The 14,671-nt window shown below is 43.8% G+C and overlaps 3 protein-coding genes across 4 annotated transcripts in view; 2 read left to right on the top strand and 1 right to left on the bottom strand.

The window, feature by feature from the left end:
- LOC105559190 (angiotensin-converting enzyme) overlaps positions 1-14,671 on the bottom strand; it is a 68,194-nt gene that overhangs the window by 39,842 nt on the left and 13,681 nt on the right. For both annotated transcript variants that reach the window (XM_012007293.1, XM_012007294.1), the window contains exons 7-10: positions 14,190-14,287; positions 13,875-14,044; positions 13,560-13,684; positions 11,238-11,580 (exon numbers count right to left, since the gene is read on the bottom strand). In XM_012007293.1, the coding sequence (XP_011862683.1) occupies positions 11,238-11,580; positions 13,560-13,684; positions 13,875-14,044; positions 14,190-14,287 (736 nt within the window). The remainder of the gene's footprint in view (positions 1-11,237; positions 11,581-13,559; positions 13,685-13,874; positions 14,045-14,189; positions 14,288-14,671) is intronic.
- LOC105559200 (E3 ubiquitin-protein ligase RNF12-B-like) lies at positions 2,550-4,139 on the top strand. The gene is made up of 2 exons (XM_012007311.1): positions 2,550-2,561; positions 2,796-4,139. Exons 1-2 carry the CDS (start codon positions 2,550-2,552, stop codon positions 4,137-4,139), a joined length of 1,356 nt encoding a protein of 451 aa, XP_011862701.1.
- LOC105559189 (skin secretory protein xP2-like) lies at positions 5,362-9,752 on the top strand. The gene is made up of 2 exons (XM_012007292.1): positions 5,362-7,163; positions 7,584-9,752. Exons 1-2 carry the CDS (start codon positions 7,152-7,154, stop codon positions 8,745-8,747), a joined length of 1,176 nt encoding a protein of 391 aa, XP_011862682.1. The 5' UTR covers positions 5,362-7,151; the 3' UTR covers positions 8,748-9,752.

Here is a 14,671-nt window from a genome sequence, read left to right as displayed (position 1 = left end):
TGAAACATTTCCTTGTACCTTGAAAGAATTTTTATGAATATGCTGTTGTATATTATATATTTTGCAAATTTTTGAAAATAATACACATAACTCTAGCTGAGTAAAATTGGATATTTTTATTTGATTTTAAGAAATTTAAAAAGTCAGATTAAATTGCAAAAGTGCCGCAATTAATCTTATTTTATTTTTCCTTAAATCTCAGGAAAAGATGTTACAAGATGTTTTAGAACTATTAATGAGCTTTGTTAATTTATTTATTAAATCACAATGAACAAAAATCAGGTTATGTTCCAAGATATTTTCTCGATTGAATCGCAATTGCATCGCGTATGACATAACAAACGTTAAATTGACTTTCAAAATGTAATCATTAATCTGTATCACGTTTCAAGATTAGTTTCAGCCGAGTTCGTCAGTAGAAATGCCACTGTAAACATAAGTGCGTAACTCACGCAGGTTTATAGCACGGACTAACGCAATTCTGAGCTTATTTCGATGGTAATAATAAACGCATTATGCTAGGCCATTTATTAGAGAAACGGTACCGTTTTCTGTTATAATAAAAATTAAATTATTTCTCGCTGTTTTGAACACAGGATCTAAATTTATAATCTTCCGCAACTTTCTCTCTGACGATCGCGGTTTAATATTGGCAGGTACGTTACAGACGGAGAGAGACATTTCCAAATCTGTATCGTGTATCCCAAACTCTTCGCAGAACGCTACCAGATGCGGAATATAGTCGCAGTTAATGTACTTGCACGCGAAGCAATTACGGTTATACGTCGCTCTTATATCACTTTATGCTTTTCTTTACGGCGAGTGCAAACTTTACGAAATAAATGATTATAGTTCGCGTAACAAGTATCCAAAGCGGCATATGTTACGATTTCACTCGGACTCTTCCGTGTTGTCAAGATACTGCTCGGTCCGGTCTACGTACATTTGATGCATTATTATTATTAAAAATACAACGAACATTAGCGCGATACGCTTTTTATATTGTCATAATACCAGCGCGGGATAAAGTTAAACGAAAGCGGAATAGAATAAACAGCGCCCGGCTGGAGCTGTCATTGGCCGGGTGACGAAGGAGGTTCTTCTTTTTCTCATATCTCCGGGAAATATCAGAAGAAAGTTTCGAGAAACGTGTATAAATATAGGCAGTTAAGTGGTTAATACAACCGCCGCTAAAGCGGGAAAGTGCAACTTCGAGAAGGCAAGACGTGTGGAGAGCACTTTTACACCGGTTCGGTTTCGGTTTCACTGGTGTTACTAATCTGGGAAATTCGTTCGAATTATTCAATTTGTTGTAGAAGAAAGTACCAATCGAACCGTGCGCGATACGTGAGCAAACGCGCGTTGTCTGTTTCTTGTAACAGAAAAATGAGGTTGCATTTGGGATGGAGTTAATGCAACAATTCCGCGAGCTTACGACGTTACCTTGCAAACAATACTGCGATTGTTCAGCGTGTGGTATCATCGATAAACATACAAATCGATATGAGTTATTTATTCGAATTGTGGAGTTTTATAAAATTCATCCTTGTCCTCCTTTCAATTTTACTTTATAAGACTTATTGTTGGATCTACACAATTATCTGTATAATTCGCGATACTTGATATGTATCGAACGTCGGTGGAAATTCAGAGAGACTGTACTCATTCACCGGAAGTACTCGTGCGGCGTGAGATAAGAGAAACGCCAGAAGATTGCTGCTTATTGAAAAATCTAACTGAATATTCTGGGAAAGATATGGCGATGCAAGTATCATTTGGTTTTACGATTCGGCATAGAAAGTGCCTATTCGCTTTCATTGGCTACTCGTAAACAGTATCGCTAATCCGGCATTCTTCTCGCACAGATTAATGAACTAGAACGCTTAGAAAATAGTAAATGGCAACTTATGCATTTCTGTCGTGTGTCAAATAATACTTCGTAAGACCTCCTGTTCCTTTATTAAATCTAATTCGTCTTCTTATTTCTGTACTAAATCGTAGGTAAAGACTTGATATTAATGCACAAACAAATTGTAAATATTTCTCTAAATTAGATTCACGATATTGAAAACTTTTATTGCAAATAGGATCGTTAAATAAAATTGCAAAATATTTTATGCGCGTTATACAAAAAAAAACGGCAATAACTTTGATATTAATAGAGATAACTAATACAAGCGAGAAATCCCGGGACCAATCTGCACAGAGCAACTGAGCGTGAAGCAAAAAAAAATCTTTTCTATGGAAACTTTTGCATTTTTCTCGAGGAGCCGCGATTCAAACTACTTAAGCGTTTCGTATACTGCCTCGGTTTTAAAGCAGGTAGCATGGTTCATTCCTGGCGAATGAACGACGCTCGTAGTTATGCCGCAAAACAATGATGATCATTTAAGCGTAGATAATTGTCACGAATAAGGTACTGCAAGGCTATAAAGGTCCAGCTGGTTGAACCGGCGAAAGTCGTCCACGGTGTATAAATAATAGTGGGATAACTTTCCGTTTAGATTCAGTATAGGTCGACCTATCGTCTTGATCGCAAAGGCACTATTATGGGACACCAGGTATCTCTATATCTTAATAGTAAAAGGTTTTCTTTATAAAGAAATTTATGATAAAAACTTATTATCAATCAATTTGCCATTAATAACTCTTGTATTTTATAATTTTATTATTCCACCTGTAGAATGAATGAATTAGCTAATGGTTAAAAAAAAGTCTAAACATTTAAATTTAATATGAAGTATGCTACATAAATTAAACAAATGATTGTATGTTAAATACATTTTTTTAAACAGCGGGAGTGTCTAATAGCATTTTTGTGCCTCGGGATTGCCCTTACGTCGTCGGCCAGTCGTAGAGAGGAGCTCGAGCGAGCTGCCGAGCTGGCAGTAGAAAGGGCAGCTGAAAGGGCGGCCGAGAGGGCAGTGGAAAAACTCCTCGACGGCGGAAATACCACAACGGAATCCAAGATTGTCCGGGAGTCTTATTCCAATGTTAGAAAAGATCCAGACAAAGGGAAGAAGGAGGATGACGATTATGGCGACAGCGGCGGATACGAGCCGGTGAGCGGTGAAGCGGAGCCAGAAGAAGACGCGGACGATTGGAGCAAGTATTCACAGGACTCGACATTCGCGTTTCGACGCACGAAAGACCGGGACTTTAACGCGTGGTCCAGCAAGATCAATTTCAAGGACACGGCGGATACGTGGAAGAGATTCCCGAGAAGCGAATGGTCTCACGAGGACACGGGCTGGGGCAATGAGAAGGTCGTAACCGTGGAACGGAAAGTGCCGGTACCCGTGACAATTGAGAGGAAGATTCCATATTCGGTCTACAAGCACATTCCTTACGAGATCAAAGTGCCCGTGCCGCAGCCGTACATGGTGGAGAAGAGGGTGCCTTACCCGGTCAAGGTCTACGTGAACGTACCGGTTGAGGTGCCGGAGCCTTATCAAGTCGAGAAGCAAGTACCCTACGAAGTGAAGGTCGACAACCCCGTGCCGTACAAAGTTGAGGTGCCAGTGCCGCAGCCGTATACGATTGAGAAAAGGATCCCGGTCGAGGTAAAGGTGCCGATACCGCAGCCATTTACTGTCGACAAGCCGGTACCGTACGAGATCAAAGTGCCGGTCAAGATACCGACCCCGTACGAGGTCGAGAAGAAGGTACCGGTACCGGTCAAGGTCGCCGTCGATCGGCCGTATCCGGTACCAGTGCCGAAACCGTATCCCGTGGAAGTCACCAGGCCGTATCCGGTAGAGGTGCCTAAACCGTACCCAGTAAGAATTAAAGTGCCCGTGGAGAAGCCGTATCTGGTGCCGGTCAAGAGGCCGGTTCCAGTGCCTATTAAAGTGCCGGATCCTCAACCGTATATCGCAGAGAAACCTGTACCGGTCGAAGTGGAGACACGTTATGCCGTTCCGATTAAAGTGCCCGTAGACAAGCCTTACGAGGTGCACGAGACGAAGCCGGTGCTCGTCCCGGTGAAAAAGCCCTTCCCGTACGTCGTGCAAGTGCCGGTGCCCGTCAAGCTCGGTTGGAAGGATCGAAATAATATCAAGGACGATCTGCTGGAGAGCGAGAGCACCAGACCATTGCGGCGACCGCAATGGCCAGATCGCGAATCGTTCGATCGATAAAATCGTAGGAGATTTGTACTGTTTGCTGCAAGTAATTCATCGCCGACTCCATGTACACGGATATTTTGTATGAAATCGTGACGAGTACATTTTATATGATAAATAGAAAAATTAAATTAACTAAATTATAATAAATAATTATAATTTATAATAATCCATTATTATAACAAAGTTTGGAAAAATTTTAAGATACTTGAAAAATATAAAATAGATTCGTAATATATGCGGACTACAATTCTGTCACGACACATTACATGAAATTGATTTGGTTAATATTTGATCATTAACAAGATAAATTATACTTTCGTCAATTGCTGTACAATATTTCACTAATGTGACAGAAAAATGTTTTATTGTTACAACACGTCAATTTGTTAGTGTAAATTTGTGACTAAAATGTATGTATACATACATGTTATCATATTCGAGATACTATTATTTTGTATTTAGAAAACTTAGTTATATATTTATCAGTTAGAGAGTAATTAGAAGTATCATTCCTTTAAAGTGATATGCAATATTCGAGAAAGTTTAAACTCTCTAATTGAATGATCATATCACTAACTTCTAAGTTTGTAAGTTAATTAATTAATCGTCTCCTAATTATGTAACACAAAACTCTCTAACAGACTTACGCAACAGGTTGTGCGTATATATTTTTTCCACTGATTTATAATTATTATTTTCAGTGTATAAATATAAAATCGAAACATGACATGATTGAAATCACTTTCGTTAGTTTCCTAGTCACTTCTCTGCCCACTCTCGATCGGAGGAGAGGAAGTGGAGGACCGTTGTAAAACCGTAATAAAACTGGACTTTATTCTCGTTACTGGATACCGCTAATTACACAAAAATTGCAAACAGTTGCTGCTATCAATTCGTACGAATTGTTTTTACCATGACACCTGCGCTGAACTTTGCATTCTCGGCTAATGACTCGGTAACTAAGAAAATACAAAATTTGTATTTGTTTGCCTCGATCAGAACAACGAAATCGTGTGACATAATAACCTTTCAGGTTTTTATTTTTATATATTAATAAAATATTACTTAACTTATACATTTAATGGCAAAAAAGTTGTCTGGTGACTGATTGATCTTAATAGCAGATTTTTATATTTCGAAATATTTGTATATGTCTCGTACATAATTTGTATATTTTGTTTTGCTGAAACTTAATAAAAATATCCTCTATAAATGCATTAAGTGAAATGCAATTTCTGTTGGTATCATGAAGAATCTTAGTTGTTTAATCTGCTCTAATTTTAACCGACGTAATGTCCGAGCACATTCACTTTTTTCTTCTGCAGTAATTAGTCTCGCTTACTTCTTTTCATTTTTTTTTTCGCTATATAACTATCGCTACAGATACCCATCTATCTTGGAATGTCAAATTAAGAATAAAAATTTCGAACACAACTGCGTTTTAAATAAATATACTTCGAGTCTTTGATCGGATAAAATAACTCTCTAATGTGATTAATTCGCCACACTTTTTTCCTTTCACGTTTTCTTCTTCACAAAATAATTATTATATATTTTAGCTAAGTTTATTAATTTTTGTCTTTTCCACTTTTTCGCAGAATATTTTAAATCACATTATGTCATCTTTGTTCAAGTCCCTCATTTAATTTTCCTTTTTCTTTGTCATTATCTTTAATTAGTGATGTATATCTGTTATCTGTAATCTTTTTAGTATATTTTCTAATTGCAATGGAGTAATTACATTCGCTATACACACGCGGACGCGATAACTAGCAAAGTACGAAACGTTCGATATCATTTCGCGTCAGAGACTTACTCGAATCCAATCTCAATTACGTTCATTATCGCCGTACGCTTTCAAACGTTATCTCGCTTGTATTAATGTCAAGTATACTCTAGAAGTGGAATCTCCAAATTGGAGCAAGCCGCGAGACGATTCGCCGTGCGGCGTTCCTAGGAAGCAGCGTATTAAACGCGGTCAATCTCACATCGGCGCGCAAACGTTCTAGGATCTGTATCTTCTCCTTGCCCCCCGTCCCTCCGTCCTCTCACCGGACACTTTTCACTTTTTCTCTCCTCCTACCGTTCCCGATTCTTCCTCTCGCGCTCTCCCTCGGACCGCAGGGGAGACCGTTAAGCCTCTGTCGTCATGTTTCTCGTCTCGGCCGAGAGAACTCGTACATGCAGCCTACCGCGTCCTTCCGTGGGGACCGGATGCGGAGGGGGTCACTACGGAGTCCTGCCGGACGGTACGCACGAGCGAGAGACCTCCGCGAGATGGAAAACAGCGGAGAGAGATTGGCCGGTTCGAAGGAGGCGGGCAATGATGGTAAAAGAGGAATGGGAACCTATCTACGGGTCCAGTGGCGTAGATGGATAGGATCGAAAGGACAGGAGATCCTTCAGCTCGGGGTAGGAAAATTGCCTACCTGGAGAGATCGTGCGTCGTTATTTCGAGAAGAGTGTTGCGTTACGCTATTCCGCGTAACGCCGCATTCTTCGGAGAGTCTAAAGACAATGTCCTCCTCTTTGTAGATATATTAATTTTTTTTTGCGGCAAAACGTTCCCTCACTTATATACCAGCGTAGCATTTCTGGAATATTACGTGACGGTTGTAGAATTTTCCATCTATTTTTAAACGCCTTTTCCTACGCGTTTATTTATTTCGATTCGAGAAGTAGTTGTAAAACATTCCCGACGAACGTATACTTTCTAGTTTTGATTCTTTTTAACCTGGGAGGAACTTCCGGTGTTCCGTAATTTTCCGCAGCGGCTACGCCGTTGGTCGCGATTATGGAAGCACCGTGGCTTGTGTCTAGGATTTATGAAAAAAAAAAAAATGCCATAATGCGCCGTGTACGCCGGGCGAACGCCAGACGCGTGTGTTTCACTTTTCCGCGAGAGTGCAGAGGGGCTCGCTCGATACGCGCCGGGGGAAAGCGGGCTATAAAGACTGTGGCATCTTGGGGGGAAGCATTCAGTAAAGTCTGGACATTGACCAGATAGTGAGAGACTTGGTAGACATGAGAATTTTGGTAAGTTCGCTCTCTCGTCGGGGCGAAATTAGTTGCACTTAGATTCGCAAATTAGCTTCGCTTAGCCATCTTGCCTGCATCATCTTGTCTCGCGCTTGAGATCTCATTTCAAGTATGTATATGATAACAATCGTGAGAAGTGTTAGCTTTATAAATCGAATTATTTCTAAAGCTCAAACTGATTAATATCGCTTCTCGACACTGCAACAAAAATTAATGTAACACAAAAGCAATCGAACAGCCATGATCGTTTTGAAAGATGAGATATCTATGTAATTTGCTGTATATATTCTCGACTGTGTTGACGAGGCCATTAATTTGCCGCACGCCTAACATTCTTTCATGCTTCAGGAGATAGTGCACTGATGCTGCAAGAGCAAGTGACTGATGTAATCGACGTGACGTTTCTATCGATTACAGTTTCTCACGGTATTAGCGGGGCTGCTGGCCTTGGCCGTGTGCGAGAAGAAGAAGGAGATTACGCAGGAGAGCAAGCAGATCGAAAATGCCAAAGGCGCGAAAAAGCAGGATAAGCGCGGACTGAGTCACATCGAGGCGGACTATGGAGGACACGACGACGGCGGTTATGGGGACGGTGGTGGCTTTGAAGTTGGTCACGATATTGGCGGCGGAGATATTGGCGGTCATGACATTGGCGGCGGTTACGATGGTGGTTACGGTGGTGGTGGCGGTGGCGGTGGCGGTGGTTACGGTGGCGATGACGGTGGCAAAATCAAGCAGATCACGATTGTGAAGACCGAGAAGGTGCCTTATCCGGTCGAGAAGAAGATTCACTACCCGGTGGAGAAAGAAGTACCGTATCCGGTCAAAGTGCCGGTACCGCAGCCCTACCCGGTCGAGAAAAAGATCCCAGTGCCGGTCAAGGTTTTGGTAAAGGTGCCGGTTCACATACCGCAGCCGTATCCGGTGGAGAAGAAGGTGCCCTATCCGGTTCACGTGCCGGTAGAGAGGCCGATACCGTACAAAGTATATATCCCCCAGCCGTACCCAGTCGAGAAGAAGATACCGTATCCAGTCAAGGTACCGGTGCCGCAGCCGTTCCCAGTGGAGAAGCCCGTGCCGTACACCGTAAAGGTGCCGGTGCACGTAGCGCAACCCTTCCCCGTGGAGAAGCCGGTACCGTACCCAGTGACAGTGCCCGTCGAGCGACCGTACCCTGTACACGTGGCTAAACCGTACCCGGTCCCCGTTGAGAAGCCAGTACCCTATCCGGTCGAGAAGAAGGTACCCTACCCAGTTAAGGTTCACGTGGAGCGACCGATAGCAGTGCCTGTGGTGAAGCCAGTGCCCTACCACGTTAAAGTACCGGTACCGGCCCCGTATCCGGTGGAGAAGCCGGTGCCCGTGCCAGTCGAAAAGCCGGTGCCCTACGCTGTAAAAGTGCCTGTCGAACGACCCGTGCCGGTCCACGTGACGAAGCCGGTGGCTGTGCATGTACCCAAGCCCGTACCGTACCCCGTAAAAGTGCCGGTGGCGGTACCAGTGCACGAGCACGACTCCGGGAGCTTCGGGGGTGATTACGAATCTAGCTTCGGGGGACACTTAGAACACTCGGGATATTAATATCAAAAAGCGTGGCAGTGGAGGATCTTCTGCTTCGGTTAGCGACAAAATTAACAAGAGGGCAAGGAAAACGCCTCGAGATGAAATAAATAATAATCAAAAGGAAATTTGTCAATTCGACTCAACGCGACTACGATCACAATGTTGTATATAAAAAAAAATCGTTAAAATGTACATACACTCGTGGGAAAAACGACGAGAAGAAATTTGCTAATTCGACTCAACGCGGCTTCGATCACAATGTTGTATATAAGAAAAAGAAAAATGGTAAAAATGTACATATTCTCGTGGGGGAAACCTAGAATTAGACCGACCGTGTTAATTTGTACAAATGCAATTCGGGATGTGGGCAGATGAGGAGCCGAGCGAGGGGGACCCGGGACTTTTGCAGATTCTCCATTGCATCGTACGAGCGGACGCATCGGCGTGCATCACGGAATATCGCGATAACACTTCTTCTACATTTTTCAAATGCATTGCGTCGAGGAGGGAAACCATAGAGCAACGTGACTCGTAACGCGGCCAACGGCTGATCTTTCGCACGGGGAGTGTTAACGAAGCGTTTCCTCGGCACTCGCGACCGAGCCTCGAATTTGTCGCTCGAGGCGCGAGCCCGCGAGGAAAACGCGGACGTATTTATTTTCCTAGCTTAACGTCGTTCTCGCTGCGGGATTCGACGTGGAAGATGAGTTTGCAGAACAGCCGTTTTGCGCCGCGAAGGATGATTGCGGGTCTCCGAGTTTGCTTAGACAGCGCTAACGATTTCTTAGATATATAGTATCGACACTTAAGTACCTATGAGGACGCGTGTACTGTGTTTCTTACGACGTTCGGAACATGTAACGGACGTCGCTCTGTACGATGTCTTTCGCTTCTTTTTAATAAAAACCAAAGAGCAAGCCGACAGTCTTGGAATTCATCCTAGCCCCATCGCCATTCTCTAAGAAGAGACATCTGAAAACCTGTCTATTTTTGCACGCGTGTCCTTTAATAAATCATGCATACTAAGCAATTTGCGGCTCTTGTACTCCTTTCCCCTGCGAGCGAAATTGAATTAGGTATCAAATTGATATTCAGCTCAGTCTGGATACGTCAGATTTCTTGGACGCTCATTGGAGACCGGGCAGCTGAATGGTAAAGTATCGCTTTGTGCAGTTACGAGACAGAGATTTTCTCGCGTGCGTTTCTCGACGCCGGCGTCAATATCCTTGAACTTGGCGTAGCGTGACGAATTATTTATCGCGTGCGTCCGATGGTACACGATATTCGCTCCGCGCGAGCGGTGTTTGATTGTGACCGGGGTGTTGTTCCGGTTTCTTGTTCCGGCAAACAGCCGGAAAAAGGTAGAGCCGCGGCGAAAGGCATTTTCGTCATTTCGGCCGCGCCGTAACACACGCGGAAACTCGCCCGATAATTAGCGCCGCTAAAGAGCCTCTATGCGTAATTAAGCCCCGCGCGGTGGATGGAAATAGGACTTTCTTTTATGTGGCATGACTAACGAAGGAAAGAGCGCATACGTAACACTTCCGATTCCGATGATATCAGCGCCCCGTTCTCTGCTGTTCTCTGCCGCGCGACCTATCATTCAGCCCGTGCGGATCCCAGGCATTAGACCGACTCGTTTCGCGCATCGGAACTAGTTTGCAACGCGTGTAACGAGAGTCGGAGAAAGGACTCCCGCGCCTCTCTTTCTCTTCGTCTACCAATGGGCAGATCACAAGAGGAGGAGCACGGGATCGAGAATCAAAAGTGAAATCGCCGATCTCGTGCGCGAGGCGCACGCAGAATTGTTCGCAACGGGATTATCTGCTTCGGGCGTATTGGAAACTACGTATGAAAGTACGCGCGGCAGGTGTTCTCTTATTGCCAAATCAGCGAGACCAGAACTTGCTGAAATAATAACGTATCCTGCGGAACGCACGCGCTATGCAGTTTATCAATCAGATAATATTATTGTCAGAGATAATTATTGCAAGGTTTTCCCGTTATTACTGCGTGTTGTCGCAACACTCCCACGTATCTATAAGTTTAATTACCACCGTCGCGATTACCACTCTGGGAAAGAAAAGACAGCAACCCATTTTGCCGGCCGCAATTAGTAATCGAATTATTTCGATTGTTCTAATCTTTTACGGATTTTGCCCCGCGTAACTAAAAATCGCAATTAGCTGTTCTATCTGTATCCGAGATTTTTAAGTAATGCTAATCAATTCTTCCAATTAGTTCTGTCGATATTCAGTAACGCGGAGATGACTTTCGCCTAAGAGGCGCTAACCGAAGTCGCTTAACTACAAAAGAAAAACCGGTCCAAATTTTTCCCAGAGTCGAGTTACGAGCAATCCAAATAATTCGATCAGCAATTGTGGGCCCCGGAATTGTTCTCCAGAGCAAGATCGCCGGAGGAGTTGGAGATTCCTCTCGGACAGTCATTTTTACGTCTACGCGAGACCGTTACGAATTGACATTTTAGTACGACGGGTAGGCACTCACCGTATGTAGGGGATGTTGGCCGGGATGTGGTACTTGGCGCCTGGATCAAAGTCGTCCTCGGATCGCAGCACCGGCGGCTTCGTGCCCGTGTATTGCTCTATCAGCCTGTGCCAGTGGCAGTTGTACTCCTCCTTAGTGACGTAGCCGCGGAAGACGTCCCACCGCCACCTGTCCATCGCGATGCTGAAGGGCAACAGCACCAGTTTGTCCATCGCCAAGGAGAAGAGGTAATTGATGTCCGCGGAGCGCTCGTCGATGTACCTGTTCGCCAGGCCCAGGGTCTGCAGATGCTGCGGCGTCGCGACGCTCAAAGCGACGGCCTCGCCGACCGCCTCGTGGAATCCTGATAATTATAGTAATAACGGTGTGATAAATAGGTAAGGAGCTGCCAAGACCGTCGCGTTTCCTACGGCAGTTACTATCAGCGTTTTGCTCGTAATACGTTTCATAATAATGGTTATCAGCGCGTTAATATGGAGTTACCCTTTCTCTCACGTTGTCTAGATATTATCTTCGCGGTTACACGTTATCTTTACGAGTAATGAGAGGCCTTTATTCTACTTCGGAAGCCGCAAACGAATCGACTCCCCCGGCGCAATTCGAATTTCGTCGCTGGACGTTTCGAAGGAGTTTGACTGTTTGATAATCGAACGGTGAAAGTCGACGTCGGATGAAACAGATGGCTTGTCGCCGAGTTCCGTCTGCGATTATTGCAAAGTTTCCCGAGGTTCGCCGCGGATAACCCGGTGACTTTTTGCGCTTGATGCGATTTAGCGCTAACCAGGATGTAATTACGGTTAGCGCGGATTAGTCGTGCGTGGCAGATGACGCTGATTATTTCCCCTCCCCGCCACGTTTCCCCATGCAAACCGCGCACACGCCTAACGCCCGGCACGCATAATTAATCGTAGCGCGATTTTATAACTCGGAATTGGCGTTAATTAGACACCGCAGATACACGAAAGTGCGGAATGCAGATGAAAATACGCGATAGAAGTGATTTGCGAAGTTCGTTGCCGAAGTGAGCGAAATGAAACGAAGCGAGCGATTCGGGAATATAACTGTAAACTGCTATGTAACGGCGCGGATCTCAAGCGGGAGCGACGGCGGCTGAATCAAGGTAGATTTTACGCTCGCAAATCTCCCGCGGAACCGATCGAACGGAATCGGCAAGGCCGCCGCTGCGAAGCCGTTCACGTTGATTCGAAACAATCCGTGTTCCGGTGCCGAGGCGAACGACCGGGCCGGCCGGCCGGCCGGCCGGCTACGGTGAAAGCGCGATTATACCGTAATAAAAATATTTTAACGCGCGCCCGACGCCAATGTACGCGAGTAACATCCACTCGTCTATTCGCGAGTACCGTAGCGCGCAGCGTACACCTCGAGCGTGTCGTACTCGCTCTCGCTTTCGCGCTATTAGCCGTAAGGCGCACACAGGTCGGCTGTGCCTTCCGGAAGTCGGCCGGGAGTCGGACCCGTCGCGCTTACGCAACGCGTTGTCGTCTGTCCGGCAGGCTCACGCATGCCATCCTCAACCGGCCGTCTCCTATCCTTTTGTCCTAGTCCGCGTCTGTCTTTTCATCCCGGCGTGATGCAACTCCTCATTACGGCGGTCACGCATCGTACGAATATCAGCCGCCGAGAACGTTGGCGGTCTAAAACTGTCTTAGCTCTTTTATGATAACATTAATTTTGCCAAGTAACAAAGGATGCCTCCCTCTCACTAGGCAGGCGCCTCACCAATTCGATCACCGGGCACGTGGTAATATTTATCGCAATAAACAGTCAAACGTTATTTCACCAAAGTCGCATATCGTGACTAAATTCGAAATGGAACTGCGCGCCGACATATTTGTCTTGCAACACAGAACAAACCCAGAGTACATGCATGTCTCAAAGATGTCTTTTAGACATGCATGTTCTCTGGGAATATGAATATCCCTTATTTATTTTATATTCATTTATATATGTTGTAATAGATAAAGACTGAGAGACACAGAAAAATACTTATAATTTTATTTTAGCAAATAACGCGCTGCGAAAAAAATTGTCTTGTATTTTGCGACTCGCTTTGCTGTTTTATTCTTAATTCTGATTGTTGGACTTGATCTTTTGAGTTTCGTAAATTTGATAATAACAATTATATAGGATTTTTCAAGTTTGTGAATTAATCTAAAATTTATTTGGCAAACTTGAGCTTTAATTTAGACAATAATCGCGCGTAGTGCGATTTCGCGTTATGATTTTGTTAGATTTGTGTTTATTTAATGCGCACCTTACAAAATATACGATGGATTGAAGATGTTAGATGTATTTTTATACCTGGATTAGCGCCGTCACGAAATTCGCGAGGTAGACCGCTGTATCGTAAGAAATACTGAATGTGTGCCATCTCGTGATGCAAAGTTATCAAATCCTTCATCGTCACCTTCGTACACATTTTGAGTCTAAACATAAAAGTAATAGCACGTTGAAAGTTATTTTTTTATTTTGTAATCTTCAAAATATGAGTTTAACGCATGATGAAAGTTTAGATGCTTTTGGAAAAAAAAACATGTTATTGCTCATTTCATTGTAACATAGCGTGTTAATTGATTACTATACACATTATAGACGGTTGTTGATAAACGTACTAACCTGTAATCTATGCGATTGCAAAAGTCCCACGCGGACGCCTGGCAGATTAATGGGCGGTCGCCGGGATCGGCGATTACGCTTCCGGCCCAAAATTCCGGCGGCAGTGCGCTCAAGTTCAAGGACAGGTAGAATTCCTCGGCCACTCGAACCATGTCAATGGGTGTGTAGCCCTAATTATAATACACAGCTATCAATATTGACAATCTAGTTACAATATAGTTCATTGTCAATTAAATTAATTATCAGTATATTTTTATGCAAGGATATAACGTGATGTAGAATGTTGATTATAAAATGAAAAAGGTAGGATCTTACTTGAGCCCGCATTTCCTGCGTGACGTCGGGGTATATTTTTCCAGGATACGGCAAGGTAACATCCAACAGATTGATCCAAGACTGTCCCCATATGTTACCTATGGACATTGAGTAAAGAACGTTACCCATACAGCACACAAATGTTGAATCAACGTCTCAGAAATGTTCCATTACAACATTGCAATATTACATCGATGTTACGAAATGTAAATTCAACGTTGAAAAGATATTGCAAAAACGTCTAATGGCCGCTGAATTGTAATGTCTTGTAAACGTTACAGTTCAACATTCAGAAAACATTGTTAAATTATATTAAGTTAACATTGGTCGCGTTTAGCAGAATATTTTTTACAACTGTTGGAAGTGCTGAAATTGAATTATTCCTCTAATCCAATCTTAGCTCAGAAAATTTCTGACTGTTGCAAAAATTTTGTCGGATATGGAAAGACTCACCCTGTATACATTTCATAATTATAAATTTC

This window comes from Vollenhovia emeryi, unplaced genomic scaffold (genome assembly GCF_000949405.1).
Source record: "Vollenhovia emeryi isolate VEMERY1.0 unplaced genomic scaffold, V.emery_V1.0 DF939286.1, whole genome shotgun sequence".
Lineage (NCBI taxonomy): Eukaryota > Metazoa > Arthropoda > Insecta > Hymenoptera > Formicidae > Vollenhovia > Vollenhovia emeryi.
Note: the sequence above shows the minus strand (reverse complement) of the source record. Positions and strands in the feature narration are given on the sequence as shown.